The following is a 15208-nucleotide window of genomic DNA, read 5'->3' on the forward strand; positions in this document are numbered from 1 at the left end:
CTGTTGACAATCTATAATATTTAAAGGGAACACTAGGGGGTTGTGAAAATTACTTTGCTTATATAATCTGTGTGGTTTGGCTACACCTACTAAAATTGTCTGGTTTTCTTCTTAATTATAGTCATATCCTGTACTGTCATCCCTGATGGAACATTAGACAATATGAGCTGTTGATTTGTATCTACTTATTGGTAAATAAAAAACGATATGAATCAATAGGTCACTGATACAACCAGTTGTCCTTGTTCTACTTGATGGCATTTGATTATTAGAGTAGTGATTAAATTTAAATATCTAAATGCGCATATGCATCATTTTGTAAATCCAAGTAAAACTTCAACATGCTGTTGAGTTTAGATTACAATGGAAATTAGTAAGCATAAGACTTCACCAAAATGTTTACAGAAGAATTACATTTTTAAGGGAATCAATCATTTAATAAATGAATAAAATGTTACAATGATAGTAAATGTATAAGATATACATATAACTTTAAATACATATTTAAAGTTCTATCATAAAAATAGAACGAAATTTAAAGAATACCTTAGCTTCTCCAAACTTTCCTTCACTTCTCTGATTGAAAAGTCTTAAATTCTCCCATTAGTCCCTCCTTTGACAATAGGATCCAATATATGATTGTAATTTTAGATTAATTATCAACCAATATAGAATTTAGAATGAATTCTTTTTTTTTCACCCTTGACAAAGGCTTGGAGGCACGGGGACACACCACAGGTATGTTTGATGTTGGGGAAAAGGTGAAACATCATATAACAAGAGCCTTAATAGAACTGAAGGAAATAGCAGGTATAAGTGAGAAGACCTATGAATAAGAAACAGCCTCTGGAGAGTGTGGGCAGCAGAGGGAATCTTCATCTATTTGTAGATTCACTGTAATGAAGATGGTTAAGCTTGCTATGCATTAGAATGACATCAGTGGGTAAAAAGATAAAGGACATAACTTAGTTTAAAAGAAAAAAAAACAGAAACAACAACTGTAAAACAGAGTTGCTCAGAGATAGAATCATTGTTCAGATTCTTAGGAAATGAACAATGATTCCTACACTGTTTACAAATTAGGAAAAAGTGAGTGAATCAGTGCTAAGAGAGGCTGACAGGAATAGCGTTCCAAGGTGAATGGTCAAATTAAGGGCACTTCCTTGTTTAAGATTCCATGAATGTGCAAACCAAGTGGAAGTCTTGGGTGCATACAAAATTTCAATGTAACTATGATGGTGACAGCGCTATCAACCCCTTGAAGGACTGCGAATCTAGAAGGGAAGAGCTGCATAATAAATTTTATATTACATGGACCTAACTGTCCATTTATCATTTTTAATTCACAGAGATTGGCAGACTTCATCGTGGATGGAGAATACATTAACAAAATATATGAATTCGTAGAAAAATACAGGGATATGTAGACTGAAGTTGAACATCTGCCGCAAACGGGTGAAATAATTGTTGATAAGTTAGTATTTCTATAAGGCATATCCGTATCCCCATCTGTAAGATGAGGCTAAAACATGAGGCTGTAAATAGCTAGCATATTAAGGTCCATAGGAGTTGTGATGAATTTGTTGTTTTAAGTAATTGAAAAGGTAACACAGTTTCAGTAGTTATGTTTTATACAATTATAAAATATACAAAAATATTAACTTACAGAAATGTAGCTGGCATTAATATAATCTGAACCTGGAACACCAGCATCAGCTATCAGCTTTACTCTGTTATTATTATCTAGAAGAAAATATAAGGAATCAATACTAATTGGCTTTTTACATTGTTACTAATTTTTTTTTTTTTTTTTACTATAAATGTAATACAAAGGAGTTCATAATATAACATGCCAGCTTCACAGACAGCGGTAAATTTAAAAAGTTATCTCTTCTCCCATATTTCTACTACCCAGAGACAATGACTATTAATATGTCCTTGTATATATTTCCAGAATTTTCTAAACATATTCTTTGCATTCTAATTTTCTTTAGCTACAAATGGAGTGATATACAGTCTGTTCTGCAAATAGTTTTATATATATATATATATACATATATATATATATCTTTCCATATCAGCATAAACAAAGATATGTAGCTCATTACTTTTAAAAACTATACAGTATTTCACTGTGTGAATATTTAGTAACATACTTATTTAACCCGTTATTATTTAAATGATCCACTTTGTGATTACAAAATGCTGAACAGACATAATTAAAATTTTGCATATATGTAGGAGTATATTTGTAGACTAAATTACCAGTAGTACAATTTTTAAATTATATATATGCATTCCAAATTCTGAAAAATATTTCTAAATTGTTCTCTAACTGAATTAATACTCTGAACCAAAGTGTTCGAAAAATTGTTTTCTCTTACTTTTACTATCACAAGATATTATGAAACATTTTAATTTATTATGTTCTTTTGACAGATACAAATTAATGTCTCATGACATTTATTTTGATTTCCTTAAATATAAGAGAAACTGAGCTTTTTTGCTCATGTTTATTGACCATTTTAATGGCCTTTTGGATTTTCTCATTTTTATTTTTTTAAAAAGTATGCTAAAAACAGAAGGCTTCGTAGAGCCTTCTGTCATTCATATGAATTGAAATGTTCTTTTTAGTTTGTCATTTGTCCTTGACTTTATCTATCAATTTTGCCATATAAAAATTTCTATTATTATGCAATCAAATTTCTAATTATTTTTCACTTTGGCTTCTGGATTTTGTCCCACTTGTCAAAGTTGTTTGTCATACCAAATTATTATTATTTTTACAGTCCTAGTTTCTTCTGAAAATTTCATGGATTTTTCTGGTTTTAAGTATTTCAAACTTTGGCCCATTGGGGCTATTTTTGTTATTGTTTTTGAGGAATGAGGTATAGATACATCTTTTATTGTTTATCTGTTGTCATTGGAACAACAAATAGTATCAATTTTTAAACATTTCCTCTTTTCTCCCTGATTCAAAACACCACTTTATTTTCTAGGTAGTTAGATATATCTCTAGACCATTTATATTTTTCCATTAATTTATCTGCCTATTCTTTCTTTCGGATTTCTAATTATTATTTTTAAGAATATTTTAAGACCTAGTAAAATTAGATACCTTGTACTCATTACTTTTCTTCAAAGAAAAATGTCAGAAATTATTTTTTCCTGAGAAAGTACCAAGTTGATACTGTAATTGAAACATCCAGGAATAATTTTAACTAAGCATGGAAATGACAGGAAATATCCACTACTAGTTGCTTTGACAGGTTTTTGTTTGTTTTCAAGGAAGAAAATGGGTAAAAAGGATTGGGTCTGAATTCCAGATGATCTGCCTACCATACATTTGGCCTTGGGTAAATTGCTTAGCTTCTCCGTTCCTTGGTTATCTCAGCTATAAGATGTCATTATAACATAGACTTTGTATAACCCTCTTGAAGAAAATTTACGTGAAAGCTTATAACAGGCACTCAATACATGTTCTTGGGTTCTTAAAACTTAAGCACGTAATTTGTTAAAATGAATTAGTTATATACAATTGCTTGCCCAGTGTGGTTATGGTTAGAAATGGGAATGATTAAACACATTTCTGCAAATGATTTATGTCCTGCAATTATGGAATTTTGTATGATTTATTTTAATGACATTGTAACTAGTCCTGTATCTAAGGAAGAGAATCATTATGCTTCCATTCACTAGATATATCTCATTATAACTATCTGAGTCAACAACAAGTTAAGCTTTTCTTCCTGGTGTTGGAATATTTCTGAAGGTCATAGTTGTCTGTCAAATGGAGATCTGGAAACTCTTCTGCAAGTATTTGCTCCTAATTCTAGTATCTTAAAAGTGTTATTAGCTTACGTCTTCTAAAACATACTGTGATATTTGGCATTCTACTTTCTGCATTACTTTGGGGAGAGAAACAATACACTTAATTTAGCTGGGTCAAGATAAAATTCAAATTATATTAAAATGAATTCAGTCTCTATAGGGAAAATAAATTTTCTTCAGCTTTATGGGTTCTCTGCAAGTACAATAGGAGAATCTACTTAAACATCTTATTTGCTTGTTTCTAGTGTGTGCGTGCGTGCCTGTGTGTGTGTGTTTGTGTGTGTGTTTGTGTGTGTGTGTGTGTGTGTGTGTGTGTGTGTGTGTGTGAGAGAGAGAGAGAGAGAGAGAGAGAGAGAGAGAGAGAGAGAGATGTACTTGCCCATCGAATAGATGTGGCTGTGACTTTACAGCTTGGTTTCTAACCCAGGCTAGAGACTTGGGCTTGTTATCTCCAGATAGTAGCTTAAATGCCTACGAATTAATCTTATTCACCCAGAAAGTTAGCAGCTCTTAAAAGGAAGTGATCTATTAACCAATAAGATAAGAACTAATATGTTGAATATTTCCTGTGTTCCAATACTGGACAAAGTGATCTACAGCATTATTTCATCTAATTTATGTCCAGATTATCCACTGAATAATATGTCCAGATTCACTTATGTAGTTAGTGGGGAAACAGGTTTGTAACCCAGGAAATCTTTATTAATTTGAATATGGAAAATCGGGGTAGTCATACTCCTGTCCTTTTTATTATTTTAAGATTGTTTAATCAACCACTATTATTCGCTTCTCATCCTATTTGTAATACGTTAAATTTGTAAAGTTCCATCAACCACCATTATTCTTTTCTCATCCTATTTGTAATACATTAAAATTGTCTAACATTTCTTGTACTCATAAAGGGACCCCAGATAATAATGGACTGACATCTTAATAAACAATTGAAAAGTCACACTGTAAAAAAAAACTTTCTAATATATCAAATATCACATATTTCAAATTAGACACTCCTTGGAAATAAGTTAGATGCATTTGAATTACTTTATACATACTGATATATTAGGCATTAATTCTATACAATGGAAAAAATACTACTTATTCCACAGTAACTGTCCTTCAATCAGATTATATTATTTCTTTTCACAGAATACCACCAAATAAGCATGAAGCAAATAGTTTGGATGAAATTTAGGTGCAGATAAATATAAAAATATGGGAATGGGGTTGGACGCGGTGGCTCTGGCCTGTAATCCCAGCACTTTGGGAGGCCGAGGCAGCGAATCATAAGGTCAGGAGATCGAGATCATCCTGGTCTTAGTTAAACCCCGTCTCTACTGAAATACAAAAAATTAGCCAGGTGTGGTGGCTCATGCCTGTAGTCCCAGCTACTCAGGAGGCTGAGGCAGGAGAGTCGCTTGAACCTGGAAGACAGAGGTTGCAGTGAGCTGAGATCGTGCCACTGCACTCACTCCAGCCTGGCGACATAGCAAGACTCAGGAAAAAAAAAAAAAAAAAAAAAAAGGAAATGTCCATAACTTTTAAACTTACATTGTACCCAATCTAGGGTAACTCTCTAAAATGAAGAATAAAAGGTTCTGGTCTTCGAAATTTAACCAGCCTGACCAACATGGTGAAATCCCGTCTCTACTAAGAATATAAAATTAGCCAGGCATGGTGGGGCGTGCCTGTAATCCCAGCTACTTGGGAGGCCGAGACTGGAGAATCGCTTGAACTCAGGAGGTGGGGATTGCAGTGAGCAGAGATTTTGCCACTGCACTCCAGCCTGGGCAACAAAAGCAAAACTCCAAAAAGAAAGAAAGGAAGAAAGGAAAGAAAGGAAGGGAAGGGGAGGGGAGGGGAGGGCAAAGGGGAAGGGGGAAGGGGGAAGGGCGGGCAAAGGGGAAGGGGGAGGGGAGAAGAAAGGGGAGGAGGAAAGGGGGAGAGATGGAGAGGGTAGAGGGGGAGGGGAGGGGGGCGAGAGAGAAAGAGAAGAAAGAATGAAAGAAGAAAGAGAAAGAAGAAAGAAAGAAGAAAGGAAAAGAAAGAGAAAGAAAGAAAGAAAGAAAGAAAGAAAGAAAGAAAGAAAGAAAGAAAGAAAGAGAAAGAAAGAAAGGAAGGAAGAAAGAACAGAAAGAGAGAAAGGAGAAAGGAGAGAAAGAGGAGAGAAAGAAGAGAGAAAAAGGAAAGGAGGGAGGGAGAGAAGGCAGGCAGGCAGGAAGGAAGGAAGGAAGGGAGGGAGGGAGGGAATTATGAATGCTTATTTCCTAAAACAAAATCTTATTTGTCATCTTGCTCTTAAGATCATTTATTTATGATTTGTTTTATTGCAGAAAGGATTTAGGTGGTTAAAGCTATTTGTGTTTTCATCCTATTCTAGTTCTTAGAAATTAACAGATTCTAGTAGATTACTAACCCCTATATCATGTTTTCTTAAATGTGTTTCCTTCGTGAACTTCATATTCTCTAGTTCCATAATATCGGAATTTGGTCTGTTTCTTCCTATGCATATCCTTTACAATTTGACACTCTGTGATTACATCCTTCTCTAGGTCTATGTCTTTTTGGAAAGAAGAGCTCAAGTTTTAAGAACTATAGCAATTTCCCCAATATACATTTTTAAAGGTATAGAAAACAATATATACACACAGGTGAATATTATCTTTAAAACTGGGAACATTTTAAAACTCTAGACTTTGAAAACGTGTTTCAGGACATCACAGTATCACATTTTAATTTCATAGTGTAAAATGTATTGAATCAGAATATTGATAATTGGGATATATATCTGTTCAAAAATATAATATTAAACATATACCTATTAGTAACAGAAAAATGTCATATTTTCCTTTCACATCACTGTTAATTCTTTAAAAAATAATACTTTATTTTCTTATTGACTGAAAAATGTTGGGCAGTTTCAGTTCCCCTCCACAAAAAAAAAAAAAAAAAAAAAAGAAAAATGAAGCTGTGTTTACTACAGTAAAGCACAATCCTGCTTCTGCTTCATTTGTAAAACGAATTCACGTAAGTACACATTTACTCTGATCTTCAATGAATATTTTACAATGCGTTTTTTTATGTTCCGTAGGAAACACTGCTATGCTCTTAAGGGAAACTAATGCACAAAACTAAGTGAACTAAGTGTAAATTTTCTCTTTGCATTTGATGCTAGGTCTGTAGGAAGATGTTAAACAGGTTTGTTACTTGGGTTAAATTACAAAGCTAAGAAACTATTAGGTCTACAGTTTCTTGCACCTGCATAAATGAACTTGTGTGAACAAACTGAAAATCACATAAACTAACTTTAAATAAATATGAACAAAGTGAAAGAAATATAATTTGATAGTCGCTGCCAACAGAATACATTATTATAATTCAATTAATATAAAACATATTAAGGAAACAACAAAAAAAGTTAAGATGGTAGTCATTTAAAAATACTTCCTAGCTAAACCAAAACCAACAAGTGCACATACATGGTTTTATGTTTGGGAAGCGGTTTTTTGCTCTATTCCAAGGCAGATCAGCATCAGTTGAAGAAAGATCCTGAAGAAATTTCGGTAATTCCTGTAAAATAAAGTCATTGCAAAGTTTACATTTAACAGAGGTAAACAAGAAATTTTACTAATTAAAAGAGAGTTATTTGTTCTAAACCTTAAAAAAATTAAATTAAAAGCACCTATCATAACTGTGGAAACAAGGCCAAGTTAACAGTAATGAGTTGACCTAAGCTTTCACCACAAATATCCTGAATAAAGTCGGTCAGTTGGGCTATTGGCCTTTCTGAGATAATTTCTTTGCACTTCGGGAAGGCTTAAGCTGTGGCAATCATGTTAGTGACCATTTTCCATATGTTACGAATGTTTCATTGGGTACACACTAAGGTTTAATATTTTAATGTCTACTTAGTAGGAAGAGGGATTTCAATGATTTATTTTTTGTTTTTTCTCCTCAGGCACTGTGATTTCATGCCTATTAATTGGTACAACATTGGTCAGTTTGAGAAGATGCCAGAGGTCAATTCCTGTTCTCAGTAGGCATTGTTAAATCAATAATGGAATGCAAAGGTGTGATGAAGAATTATCAGATGCAGATGAAGTGTTAAGAAGATCTATTATTGGCATTAGATGAAAAATTATGATATTATCCATCTACCTTGCTCTTGGCAAAGCAAGCATCATTAAAATTGTCTGATATAAGACAATATGTTCATTATTTTGTCGAGCTTAAAATTTACATTTATGAAATTTACAGTTTTCCATTTTAGAAATCTCAACTTACCAAATTCCATAAAAGCACTAACAATGTTTTAACAGTTTTTCAACATCAACATAAATTATTTATTTTAATTGGATAAGTTTCCCTTCCTTATTTTTCCTCAAAAATAAAATCTGGACAATTGTTTACATGTGGGTATGTATTAAGGGACAGGAATAGTATAAGATCTGAATTCTGATGTGTTGGCACCAAAGGCTTAAAAAAATTTTTTTCAACCCAATGAGGAGTCCTAGAACAGCTTCCTTTTGTCAAAGTTTTGGAAATACATAAAGAAGGGAGAAAACAAGTGAGTTTAAGTGAACTGAAAGAGCACTTATATTTTATAATTATTTCATATGAAAATTTCCATTTTTATATGAAAGCTCTGGCTTTGGTAAGCAATGCTCAAACACCAGGTTGACTGGATGGTAATAGTATACTGGGCAGTCCTATGCTTATCAGGGTGCACAAGGCCACAGATCAGATCTCCCTATTTAGCTCTTTCTCCTGTTGTTTCCTCTCTTTTTAGTGGGACCACAGATAAGTTAAGACTGCTTTTGCATTCTTATCCTTTTCTTCCCTCTGGAACACCTTTTTTCCTTTACCTTCTCATTGGATTTTTGCTCATCCTAAAGTTCATCTCAAAAGTCAGCTTTTTTATGAAGTCTTTTCTGGCTGATATACAAACAGATTTTATCCTCAATCTTTATGACTATCTTCACCATGATAAAGTATATTTGCAATTTTTATCCACATCTGCAGTTCTTACCATAATATGAACTTCTTTATGGTAGAAATTTATCATCATCACAGCTAATACTTGTGCCAGCTACCGTTCTTAGTATTGCTTATATTCAATCATTTTATAGTCATAATTTAATAAAGTAGATATTATCATTTTACAAACAAAGATATTGAGGCACAGTGAGTTTAAGTAATTTGCCCAAAGTCACTTAGCTGGTAAGTGTTGAATTAATATATATCAATGTGCCAGATACAATACCTATCATATAGCAGGAACTTATACATTTTTAAGGTGTTAATAAATATGTCCTAAGTTAAAAGGTTTATCACATATATGAAACAAAAATGTGTTTACTAGAACATAGTAATTTAATAATTTTCATTTAAAAATTCTCAAGCATTAAAAAAATACAATTTTTAAAAAGTTCTTAAGACTGTAGTCTTCAAAAAAGTTAAACTAGAAACTTTCTCATGTATATGTGAAACTGTTATTGCTAATAAAACTTTTTATCTACTCGGTCATGCATAATGTAATTATATTCGCTCTTATTCTAGTGAAATTACACTTTTGCTCCAGAAAAATTGAGCAAATGCTGTCTAAATGCTAGGAAGAATTTTATGGCACCATTGATTTTGTTAAGTCCAGACCAATATTACTTAAGAAGCATAACCAAAAGGCTGCAAGAAATGCAATTAATCTTTTCTCATTTTTGTTATTATTCCCTAAGAGACTGAAATATTATAATTCTGAATTATTTAAACTGATTTTTTATTCTTTGTTTCAGAAGTACACACAATGGGAAGTTCATGGAAAACAAAATAGAAATAATGTTTTTGGTGGCATTTAGAAATCTTTCTTTTTTAATAATAAAATCATCTAAGTTAGAAAAGATGCTTATAAGTCTTAAAGTAGTTTGCAAATTTTATATCTACCTTATGTTTTTAAATAATTTCAATTATATGGATATACAGAATGTTGAAAACAATAAGACTATTTCCAACTTTTAAGTAGATTTAAAGTGACAAATTCTTAATTTTATATATTTTCATTATATGATACAGCATTTATTCCATAGTAGTATTTAAAAGGTTCCTATAAAACATGGACATTACTTATCTATTTTATTACTTATCTCTTTTTTTTCTTAAGTTTTGGACAGTTCTAGAAATAATTTTTATTTATAGTTTCTGGAAGCCTCAAGTTCTGGTCTCACATTCATCTATATCACACATGTAAACCAAGTAGGTGAAATAATTTAGTATCTAAATGTAAAATATTACTTAAATATAAAACTACATGTATAGTCTGACCTAAACCTTGATTATAAACAAAAACTAATGAATACATCATTCTATATTTGCATCTACATCTGGATGAAAGAGCAAAGAAGAGACAAGGTCATGCTGCCAATACAGGGGAGGTCTGAAGAAGAGCACCTTTCCTGACACAGCAGGTGAATAATTCTGATCAGGTTGCACCAGAGGCTGCCCAGTATAACATTACTATCAAAACAATCAACCTGGTAATTGGGTATTGATTATCAAGGCCAGAGTCCTTCATGGCCTTGTATGCTTAAAATGGACATGAAATGTGACACATGAAACGACTGGAGGTCTTGCAATGTTGTGACAACTGCTAGTAACATACCGAAAATTCTTCTTGAAACTTTAGGTTGTTGTTTGTGCAAAGCTCTTCAACATGTTGCAGGAAGGATTTCTTGCTTATTGGCCTCCAAGTAAAGAAAGGTGTAAAATGGGGTCATGTTAGATTGTATTTGTTCCCTTTAACATTGGCACTAGCTTCACTGTTAACGAGTTAAAGAACAATGGATCTCTCAAAAACCACAAACAACACAGCCCTTTAAAGTCACTCTGTTATATTTATAAAGTTAACCTGTCCTCTTTAAGCTCACTTTCTTTGTATTCATGGTACAAAATTCCTTCAATATTTTAGTGACATTAAATGAAGGATTTAGCACTTTAATGAAGAAAGTTTTTCAGGTAAATGTAAGAGCATAAAGTTATCACTGAATCCTAAAGCACATAATACCTCTTTGTCAGACAGAAAACATTTTATACATTACAAGGTTTTAGAAGATATAAAATATTGCAGTGACCTCATTCTCATAATGACATGGTTTTTAAACCCCAAGGAGTTTAAATATCCCCGTATTACTTCCCAAGCTAAAATACAGACATGCAGGCTTCACCCCAGAGAGAGAGAAAGCATTTCTCCAGTTACCATGCAATTAGTCATGCTTTTATGATTTATATCCAGCTTGGAGGTTTTTCCAGCAAACATACAAAAGGTGAATCACACATTAAAGTTCTACTGAGTCAGTCATCTAACTTTAATATTCAAAAAGAAGAAAAAATATTAACAAACTTACTTGATGGATTTCCTATAACTAAGTAACCTGCAATAGAGATTGTGTTAAATGCATTGTGAGTCAGAATGGACGACTAATTCTGAGGGAAATGTAGATTAAAATCAGAAAATTATAATAAATAAATAATTTAAAATGTGCTTTGCCTTTAATATGTGATCATTATTTTAAATTTCATTTAATTTTTTTGAAATTATACTATTTGGACTCAAACATGGCAAATAATTTAGCTTCTTCCTCCAGCCAAAAAGGTATTATTATTATAAATGCCTGAAAATGCTAGGCACTTAGGATACTACATTAAAAATAGGTCACTTTTTAATATATTGCATGGTATTTAGTGGTCTAAAAGAGTTAATGCAGATTTAAAAAATATTTCCTCTATCTATAGAAAGTGCTGAACCAGATAGAATGAATCTATGAAAAATGACATCACATTGCCTTGGTATTGTTTAATGAGTGAGTTTGGATAAATACACAAAAACAATAAATTGTAACTATTTCCATATTTTAGACCTATTTTTGTGACAAATCGTTGGCCAAATTATTTATACTTTGAAAAAACAGAAATCTTTTTTTAACAACTAAACAGATTACACAACACTCACAAACTTAGAGATGCATGTATCATTAATAAGATTTATGTCATGCACAACAAATTAGCACTGCAAAAAACACAAAAGGCACAAAATATAATGAAAGGAAGTAAAGAACATATGACTTTTTCAAAGTTTTAAATTTAAAATACTATTAGGGATTTTACTATATTCTTTAATTGAAGAATTTTTATAAAAAGTTATGTTTTTTGAAGAATGAATAAAAGCAAATAATTGGATTGAAAAACATAGCATAATACATATAAAAATAGTCAAAAAGAGGTGTATTTGATGGAGGAAACATGAATTAAAAGGAAGTATATTTCATTACAATACCAGAATTGTTGAAATATATGGGAGTGCTGAAGCAGGTATAACAAAGCAAAATGATAGAATTCTCAATTAATGATGCGTGCCCCCAAGCAGAAGGAGATATTGTATCTTCTAGCTTCTCAGGGTAAACATAAGGTGGTAGACTATCCCATTACCAAACAGGGCATCTAAGTGACAAAGTAGCAGTGGGTAACAAAAAGTCTTGGTTAATAAGCTTAAGAGTGCCTCACAATACCCTAGAGTGATTTAAAGAAAGCAAGAAAGAATTCCTGACTAGATGGTTATGGAGATGGCTGAAAGGGCTACCAAATGAGAAGAATCTTTGATTTGAGGAAGGGAAAATAGAATGTCTGAATATTGGAGGCACTGGAAATATCTCTGACATAGTAACAGATGCAGTGGGGACTGAAGCAACAATCAATCTTGGTTGAAAATACCCCTCAGCAGAGACCAGCAAGAAAGAAAGACAACTACGGGTTACAACCACACATACTATCTAGCTCACTTAAGATAGCTTGTTGCCCAATGCTCCAATGCTATCTTTTTCTTCAGAAATAGGAAAGAATAGAGGGTTGTTTTGGGCAAATTCTGATTAACTGAACTTAAGATATAAATGACTGAGATGCTTTGATTAGCACGATCTATTTTCCTGCTAACACATGGACATAGAAACTCTTCAGCTGTGTGGAGATAACTTTCATAACAACAGAAAATAATATTCCATTGTAATTTGTAAAATTTAAGCACACTATATCTGATTTAGTGACAGGCTCGTGGTCCACCTATATAAGGACAATGAGACTGCCATCCTATAGTGGAGAGATTCCTTTTTCCTGGAGGATTAATTGAGCCGGTACTAAAAAAAAGTATTTCTACTGGGTTAACTAGAATCTAAAATAGATGTTATTTATTTCCATTCTTCAGTTCAGAGTTATGATTAATTGAATAAATATATATTTTTTGTTTTAAGTCCATGTCTATTTAGTGAAAAACTCTACCAAAAGTTGCTTTTGTTTCACTTTTCTTAATTCATTTTGCATTTAAAATCTCTCACTAACTGTATATATATATTTGCAGAAACACATCATTGCAAATTTATTAAGTGCTGTGAAACTCACATTTTTAAAAGTTCATACAGATACCATTGGTGCCTGACCCACGTCGCCTAAATACTCGACATTCCCATGCAAGGAGATGGTTTACTACTAGAAGCACCTGCCACTCTCTCCTGAGTGTTTCCTGCATGCAGGCTGGAAGCATTGGAGAGCCTCCAGAAACAGCTGTCAACCAATGACAAACCAGAGTTGGTGAATAAATACCTCAGCTCCCTTGTCCCTCAAGAGGGATAATAATGATGTGTTTTGTGATGTCCACCTAAGGATAGTTTTTTTTTTTTTTTTTTTTTAATTGCATTTTAGGTTTTGGGGTACATGTGATGAACATGCAAGATTGTTGCATAGGTACACACATGGCAGTGTGCTTTGCTGCCTTCCGTCCCCTCACCTGTATCTGTCATTTCTCCCCATGCTATCTCTTCCCACCTCCCCACCCCCCGCCCCTCCCCCATTTCCCCCCAACAGACCCCAGTGTGTAGTGCTCCCCTCCCTGTGTCCATGTGTTCTCATTGTTCAACACCCGCCTATGAGCGAGAATATACGGTGTTTGATTTTCTGCTCTTGTGTCAGTTTGCTGAGAATGATGGTTTCCAGGTTCATCCATGTCCCTATAAAGGACGTGAACTCATCGTTTTTGATGGCTGCATAATATTCCATGGTGTATATGTACCACATTTTCCCTATCCAGTCTATCATCGTTGGGCATTTGGGTTGGTTCCAGGTCTTTGCTATTGTAAACAGTGCTGCAATGAACATTCGTGTGCACGTGTCCTTGTAGTAGAATGATTTATAATCCTTTGGATATATACCCAGTAATGGGATTGCTGGGTCAAATGGGATTTCTATTTTTAGGTCCTTGAGGAATCGCCACACTGTCTTCCACAATGGTTGAATTAATTTACATTCCCACCAACAGTGTAAAAGTGTTCCTATTTCTCCACATCCTCTCCAGCATCTGTTGTTTCCCGATTTTTTAATGATCGCCATTCTAACTGGTGTGAGATGGTATCTCAATGTGGTTGATCTCAAAACAATAAAAGCTATTTACGACAAACCAACAGCCAATATCATACTGAATGGGCAAAAACTGGAAGCATTCCCTTTGAAATCTGGCACTAGACAAGGATGCCCTCTCTCACCACTCCTATTCAATATAGTACTGGAAGTTCTAGCCAGAGCAATCAGGCAAGAAAAAGAAATAAAGGGTATCCAAATTGGAAAGGAGGAAATCAAATTGTCTCTATTTGCAGATGACATGATTGTATATCTGGAAGACCCCATCATCTCAGCCCAAAATCTCCTGAAACTGATAAACAACTTCAGCAAAGTCTCAGGATACAAAATCAACGTGCAAAAATCACAAGCATTCCTATACACCAGTAATAGACTTCAAGAGAGCCAAATCAAGAACGAACTGCCATTCACAATTGCTACAAAGAGAATAAAGTACCTAGGAATACAACTAACAAGGAACGTAAAGGACCTCTTCAAGGAGAACTACAAGCCATTGCTCAACGAAATAAGAGAGGATACAAACAGATGGAGAAACATTCCATGTTCATGGTTAGGAAGAATCAACATCGTGAAAATGGCCATACTGCCCAAAGTAATTTACAGATTCAACGCTATTCCCATCAAGCTACCAATGACCTTCTTCACAGAACTGGAAAAAAACACCTTAAACTTCATATGGAACCAAAAGAGAGCCCGCATAGCCAAGTCAATTCTAAGCAAAAAGAACAAAGCGGGAGGCATCACACTACCGGACTTCAAACTATACTACAAGGCTACAGTAATCAAAACAGCATGGTACTGGTACTAAGGATAGTTTTAAACCATAACTGGCTATATTGGGTTTGGGTGGATATTTGTGAATTCTTGCCTTATTTTAAATCTGATGCCAGTATTGGTTTCAAATACCTGCTCCAACAATTACTAGTTACGT

General features: G+C 33.4%; 1 protein-coding gene and 1 long non-coding RNA gene across 6 annotated transcripts in view; one reads left to right on the forward strand and one right to left on the reverse strand.

The window, feature by feature from the left end:
- The window catches only part of LOC141585100 (uncharacterized), a 59738-nt gene extending 49252 nt beyond the window's left edge, over positions 1 to 10486 (forward strand). For 2 of the 3 annotated variants that reach the window (XR_012518406.1, XR_012518408.1), the window contains one exon: positions 7787 to 9850. This is a non-coding gene — a long non-coding RNA (uncharacterized LOC141585100). Of the gene's footprint in view, positions 1 to 7786; positions 9851 to 10213 lie in introns of those variants that run through there. The other variant, XR_012518407.1, reaches the window with a different exon arrangement.
- The window catches only part of PTPRQ (protein tyrosine phosphatase receptor type Q), a 238146-nt gene that overhangs the window by 20762 nt on the left and 202176 nt on the right, over positions 1 to 15208 (reverse strand). For all 3 annotated transcript variants that reach the window (XM_074402503.1, XM_074402504.1, XM_074402505.1), the window contains 3 exons: positions 10481 to 10562; positions 7308 to 7398; positions 1667 to 1743 (listed from right to left, as the gene is read on the reverse strand). In XM_074402503.1, coding sequence (XP_074258604.1) covers positions 1667 to 1743; positions 7308 to 7398; positions 10481 to 10562 — 250 coding nt within the window. The remainder of the gene's footprint in view (positions 1 to 1666; positions 1744 to 7307; positions 7399 to 10480; positions 10563 to 15208) is intronic.

This window comes from Saimiri boliviensis, chromosome 7, assembly GCF_048565385.1.
Source record: "Saimiri boliviensis isolate mSaiBol1 chromosome 7, mSaiBol1.pri, whole genome shotgun sequence".
NCBI classification, from domain to species: domain Eukaryota; kingdom Metazoa; phylum Chordata; class Mammalia; order Primates; family Cebidae; genus Saimiri; species Saimiri boliviensis.